The sequence below is a fragment of the Mus pahari genome, chromosome 17 (assembly GCF_900095145.1).
Source record: "Mus pahari chromosome 17, PAHARI_EIJ_v1.1, whole genome shotgun sequence".
Classification (NCBI taxonomy): domain Eukaryota; kingdom Metazoa; phylum Chordata; class Mammalia; order Rodentia; family Muridae; genus Mus; species Mus pahari.
In genome coordinates, this window is record NC_034606.1 from 41607937 (window position 1) to 41614646 (window position 6710).

A 6710-nucleotide genomic window follows, 5' to 3' on the forward strand; every position below is an offset into this window, starting at 1 on the left:
AAGAAGAAGAAGAAGAAGAAGAAGAAGAAGAAGAAGAAGAAGAAGAAGAACCTGGACTCTGACGTAGTTGGCAAGAAAGCTAGGGTGTCTCTGGCTCTCTACGTGGCTGTCTCAACAGGTGCTGCCAAACTGTCACCGCAGCCTGCGTGAGCGAATACCGAGAGTTGTGAAAATGACCAAGTGTCAGCTTTGAGTTACACTGTCACTTTTCAGGAAGGAACGAGAGCCCAACAAAATTAAAGAGCCAACTCAGGGGTCTGGCAATGTGTCTGAGTCGGTAAAAGGGAGGTCAAGTTCCTGGGAGCAATGTAAAAAAGCACTTCTATAGTGAGATAGGAAGGGGAAGAGGAAAATTGCCCGCAAACTTAGCCTAACGTGCACAGGGCAACAGAAATAAAACAGACGGTGGAAAGCAAGCACCAACCCACTCTTGAAAATCGCTCCGTAACATCCACATACAATAAACAAACGAAAAACCTTGGTAAAGACTCATCACTTGGGAGTTCGAGGCCAGCCTGGTCTACAAAGTGAGTTCCAGGGTAGCCAGGGCTACACAGAGAAACCCTGTCTCGAAAAACCAAAAAAAAAAAAAGAAAAGAAAAAAGAAAAAAAAAAGACTCATCACTTGGTGTCTCCCATGAGGCTATGCCTCGGACGACCTCAAGGGGCCGCTGCGGCGTAGCCGAGGCGGTCACGTCACGTTTTGGGGGCGTGGCCCTTCCACTCTACTCAGGTCTGTGTGGAGAGTGTGGGCCGGTGCGCAAGCGCGTTGCCTACTCTTTCGCGGGGTCGGCTGGGCACCAGGGACGTCTGCGGCGAAACCGGGAAGAGAGAACTGCCGGGGACATGTGGCGGCCGGTGAGGACCCCGCCCCCGCACGCCCTGGACCCTGACTCTGCGCTCCGCTTCCCTGCGTTGGGATCTATCTCTGTACCCGGAGGTTCTGGATCCAACCCAGGCCCGGGCCCTGCCCATCGACCCCAAAGCTTTGGAGAACTCTCAGATTCCCGCTTCCTCTTTTTTTCCCCCAGAGCCTTTGGAAAGACTCAGCATCATTTAGCCTCACCCCAGGGTCCTCTCCCTCCTGCCTCTGTCCTCCGCGCATCCCTCGGGTCTCCCCGGGAAGCTGCTCCGTCCACTCTATCTGCTTCTGGGAGGGAGACAACCCCATGATCCCCGCTGGGTTAGCATGCCCTCGCTCCCTTAGCCCCTTGTTCTGGCCCTGGGAGGTGTCCTTGCCTATTCCCTGCCCTTGGAATATGGCCCTTCTTCAGTTGTGTTGTTTTTAAACTTCAGCGAAGTTGTTTTTCTAGTACATCTGGCCTTGTAGGTTTAGATAATGAGAGGCAAGGAGTTGGGTTAACTTTTGGCTTGCAGTGTGCAGTCCCGCTGGGGTTGGCATTCTGATGGAGTCCTGCTGGTCAGAGACACGTTGCCTTTTACACAGACAACATTTTACAGTGGCAGAAACTTTTCCACATAACCCGTATCACTTGTCACTTACGCCTTCTGACAGCCCTGGGGAGTTTGTTTTGTTTTGTTTGAGACAGGGTTTCTCTGTGTAGCCCTGGCTGTCCTGGAACTCACTCTGTAGAGCAGGCTGGCCTCCAACTCAAGAGATCCTCTGCTGGGATCAAAGCCATATGCTACCACTGCCTGGCTAGAAAGGCAAGGGTTTTTTGTTTGTTTTAGTTTTAGTTTTTTTGTTTTTGGTTCCCTGCCTGCCCCCGTCCAAGGTTGGGTTATTCGGTTTTAGCTCTGGAGGTCCTGGAACTCACTCTGTCGACCATGCTGGCCTCAAACTCACAGAAATCTGCTTGCCTCTGCCACCCTAGTGCTGGGATTAAAGCTGTGTACCACCACCACCCTACTGGAAAGGGGAGTTTTAAACCTCTGATTAGGAATTGCTGCACAGTACAGTGGAGTCCTTGCAAGTTCCTAGTAACAACGTCCGCTTCCTCTAGCTCAAGTCCCTAGTCCACTTCCTCTAGCTCAAATTCCTAGGCTGTCATCGAGTAACTTCAGGAGATGGTCTGTGGCTTAGTTTCCTGTTGAAGTGCCTTGGGCTATCTATCAAAGGTCATAATCTAGTCACTTTTTATAGCTTTTATAACCACCTGAGTCTTGGCAGTCTTCATGGTGCAGGTGGATGTCTTCCTTTAGCCAGCTGTGTCTAGCTGTAAGCTTCTCCTTAGAGCAGGAGTTTGCTGTTTCATGAAATCACTGGAGAGAACTCTGGTTGAGTGTTTCTTTTCTTTCTCTTTCTTTCTTTCTTTTTTTTAATTTTTTTTTATTTTTATTTTTCGAGACAGGGTTTCTCAGTATAGCCCTGGCTGTCCTGGAACTCACTCTGTAGACCAGGCTGGCCTCAAACGTAGAAATCCACCTGCCTCTGCCTCCCAAGTGCTGGATTAAAGGCATGTGCCACCAGCCACCACTGCCTGTCAAAATATTTTATTTATTTATTTATTTATTTATTTATTTATTTATTTATTTATTTATTTATATGAGTACGCTGTAGCAGTCTTCAGACACACCAGAAGAGGGTGTCAGATCCCATTACAGATGGTTGTGAGGCACCATGTGGTTGTTGGGATTTGAACCCTGGGACCATTCTGGAAGAATGGTCAGTGCTGCTCTTAACCACTGAGCCATCTCTCCAGCCTGGAATGTTTCTTTCTGCAGACAGACTGTGTTTTCATTCATTCTCTGTAAAAAGGCAGAAAATTACCAGGCATGGTAGCACAGCATTTAGGAGGCAGAGGCAGGAGGATTTCTATGAGTTCAAGGCCAGTCTGGTCTACAGAGTGAGTCTCAAGCCACATAGTGACAAAAAAAAAAAAAAAAAAATCTAATAAAAACCCATGAGAACTAGGCGCAGGTTGCCTCTGTATGCCACTCTGTCTAAACTGAACTGAAAGATGTGAAGGAGCTGTGTGACAGTGGCAGGTCAGCATCACCACAGGCTGGTGAGTATGGACCTGCTTCAGTGTACCAGGGCACCAGTATTCTCCTGGGAGGCAAAAATGTACAGACACCTTTGTCCGTTTGTCAGCAGTGTGGTTTTGTCCTGGGCTGCTGCAGCCAGCCAAGATGTGGGCATCGCAGGGATCTGGAGAGGGGGGTCATGGTAGACAGAGACACAAGACAGGGGTTCACCTTGAGAATAAAGTTTGTATTCCCCCTCCTGTTGCTGTTTATATAATGTTTAATAACTCCATGGCACTGCAGGCAGCGCTAGCGAAAACGGTATCTTTACGCTCCTTATCTGAGTCTTCTGCACTTCCCTGCCCCTGTGGCCTTGTTTTGCCCAGGGGACACTCCTCCTTGACCTTATCTCCTGCCTTCATTTTTCTCTGCTGTCAGGGAAATGACTTGATGTGGGTCAAGAGCCAGGGACCCTACGCCTCCTCTTGTTTGGAATTTGTTTGGTTTTTGGCAAAGTCCGACTGTAGGCTTGGCCCCCTCTGCCTTTTGGGGGTTCAGCTTTTTTCTCATTTGATGGAGATTTCAGGAGATAGCTTAAAGGGTGGGTATTGGGTCTCCTGTCTCAGAAGGACCCAGGCATTTGCATAACCTGGGCAGTAACCCAGGGGGGTAGCTCTGGAGGTTTCGGCCCAAGGCTTTATCTACTCGATGACGTCATGCCCAGAGTCAGACTGGCATCCCCTGCTGGACTGTGACCTTTTACTGTGGATGAATCCTGGCGGGGCAGAGAAACTAGCACCTCCTAAAAGAATCTTTGTTCTATCTCCATCCTTTGTGGGGGAAAGATAGGAGGCAGCCTGATAGGGAGAGGGACGGGTCTGCAAGAGCCACCGGCAGTCGGGGAGGAGGCAGTGTGCTCCAGCCTCTGTTTCTTCACCCGAGCCCTGACAGTGGAGGCCAGTCACTGGGAGTCAGAGTGTCCTGTATTATAAACACCAACAGGAGCCTCTCATTGCATTTGGGTTCTGAGTGTGCACATCTAAAAGAGGGGGGTGACAGAGGTCCCCTTCCAGGGTTTTCTGGCTGGACTAACCTGGTCAGCCTTGTCCCCTTGTCCCCTCTGCCTTCAGTATGAGGTGCCATCTAGATTCCTATGTCACCAGAAAACCCAAGGCGTCACTGACAACTAACTAACACTGGGCAGAGGCAGCAGCGGCTTTGTTGCAGACAAGCCTCCTGGTACTGTTGTGGGTCTTTCTAAAGGACTTGTTACCTTTTCTGGGTGGACAGTTTTGGTCCTGGACAGTGTGCTCTCTCAGCTCGGAGCTCTGGGCTGCCTCTTTGAAGTCAGCATAGGGCCCCGTCTGCAGGCCCTTCCCACTCAGCCCTGGCATACTGTTGGGCTTCCTGCTTGGTTCAGTCTATGGCTCTGGGCAGGATTTTGTGAGCATGGGAAGAGCTGTAGTGTGGGAGGTGTCCCAGCTTCTGTTGTCTCGGGTAGATGTTTCTAGCCTGACTTACTCACTCAGCTTCTGGTCCGTTCCTAGCAGTTTGTGCATCGAGTCTGTCTGTGTTAGTCATTCGGTGTTTCTGTGTACTCAGCAGTGACCTTCCTGAAACAGTGGCCCCTTTGAAGTTCTCAGGCAGTCCCAGCCCAGCCCCAGTTTTAGTGAAAGTCTTTCTGTATTCTCAGTGTGTGAACTGTCTGCTTGTGTGGTCAATGGTCTCACTTTTCTGAGAAGTAAACCATTTTTTTTTTTCCTGTTGGAAAAGCAGCAGGAGGTGGGCGGTGGAAGCTCACACCTTTTAATTCCAGCATGTGGGAGGCAGAGGCAGGCAGATCTCTTTTGAGTTTGAGGTCAGCCTGGTCCACAGAGGGAGTTCCAGGACAGACAGGGCTACATAAAGAAACCCTGTCTCAGGGGAGAAAGAAAGAGAGAGAGAGAGAGAGAGAGAGAGAGAGAGAGAGAGAGAGAGAGAGAGAGAGAGAGAGAGAAGGGGCAGGGGGTGGGGGAAAACAGCAGGAAGCAGATATTCAATAAACAATTCAATCTGGAAAGCAAGAATGAGCATTGTCATCCAGGTTAGCTGGAGAGAACAGCAGGCGTTGGGCCCAGCAGGGACCTGGCACAGGGACAGGGCCTTGGAGTGCTCTGTGGGGAACCCTTGATCCCTGTGGCCTTGGTGCTGGCCTGCTGGACACACATTCATTCTGTGTGGTGTGTCGGGCACTGTTCCAAGGGCTTGCAAATAGTTTTGTGAGCTTAATTCACTCTGTAGTTGTGCAGTAAGCCATACTTTTCTTTCTTTCTTTCTTTCTTTCTTTCTTTCTTTCTTTCTTTCTTTCTTTCTTTCTTTCTTTCTTTCTTTCATATTTTCTTTATTTACATTTCAAATGTTATCCCCTTTCCTGGTTTCCCTCCCACCCAGAAATACCCTATCCCATCCTCCCTCCCCTGCTTCTAATGAGGGTGTCCTCCACCCACCCAAGCCATACTTTTCAAAGCAAGCATCTGAGGTTTATTGAGGAAGGTGAACTTCAGTCGATAGGTAAGTAGCTAAGTACCACAGCCAAGAGCCTGTCCAGTCACCCAGGGGTCCCAACAACAAGCCTGGGGGTGCATTTGCCCTCAGCTGTGAGTAGCATCTCTAGCCTTGGTAGTCTTTTTTTGGTTTTTTGAGACAGGGTTTCTCTGTATAGCCCTGGCTGTCCTGGAACTCCCTTTGTAGACCAGGCTGGCCTCGAACTCAGAAATCCGCCTGCCTCTGCCTCCCGAGTGCTTAGCCTTGGTAATCTTAGTTCTTTAAAGCCCCTTCTTCCAAGACAGCCTGGGCTACAGTGAAACCCCATCTCAAAAGACAACTGAAAGCGCACAATTTGCCCAAGTCAGGCCATACACAGTAGAGTCTCTAACTGATGGCAAATAGGCTAGGCACAGCATCACCTCGGATTACTGCCTCTGCCATCAAATAGCTGCTTCATTCCCAGAGTGCTACCTCAGTCCAGGGATCTTGATATCTTAGAAAATCTGCAACTTGTTCTCCCCTTGTGCCGCTGTAGATTGTTCAGGTCTTGTGCATACTTGACCCCCCACTCCCCCCCCCCTTTTTTTTTTTTTTTTGACTTTTACTTTGAGGCAGGGGTTTACCTTTGTACACCAGGCTGGCCTTGAACTCACTGTGCATCCCTGACTGGCCCTTGGAACTTTGAGTGATGCTCTGGCCTGGCACACTGGGTGTTGGGATTACAGGTGACCATCATTTTTCTTCAGTGCGAGAGTGTATGTATTCATTGAGTAGGAACTCTTTCCCTGTATGTATGGAATCAGAGTAGTGACTCATTCCTGCATCACTGAGCAGCAGTAGCAGTGATAATAATCTATTGGTATATATGCCTAACTGTTGGTACCCAGTACCTGAATCTACCTATTATTTTCAGTTATGAGCCTACCCTTTAACATCTGAGCTATCTCCAGACCCTGAATTATTATTAATAAGTTGAAAAAAAAATCATTACATAGACCAGGCTGGCTTTTAACTCACGGAGATTCACCTGCCTCTGTCTCTGGAGTGCTGGGTTAAAGGCGTGTGTGATGTTGAAACTTGTCTTCCTGCGAACACCTCCTGAGTATTGGGGTTACACCGTGGCCTTAGCTAAGACAGTCTCTACACACCTCCGTATGCACCTCCCATGCAAGGATTCATGCTTCGTGTCCCCATGGTGAGGTTTTGTGCTTGAGAGATACTGATGGGCTGGAGAGACAGTTAAGAATGCTTCCTGC

General features: G+C 49.2%; 1 protein-coding gene across 2 annotated transcripts in view; it reads left to right on the top strand.

The window, feature by feature from the left end:
* Positions 1-728: 728 nt before the first annotated feature.
* Positions 729-6710, top strand: part of Adck5 (aarF domain containing kinase 5) — a 23769-nt gene continuing 17787 nt past the window's right edge. The window contains exon 1 of one of the 2 annotated variants that reach the window (XM_021216159.1): positions 729-858. In XM_021216159.1, the coding sequence (XP_021071818.1) occupies positions 847-858 (12 nt within the window). In that variant the 5' untranslated portion in view covers positions 729-846. The remainder of the gene's footprint in view (positions 859-6710) is intronic. The other variant, XM_029547988.1, reaches the window with a different exon arrangement.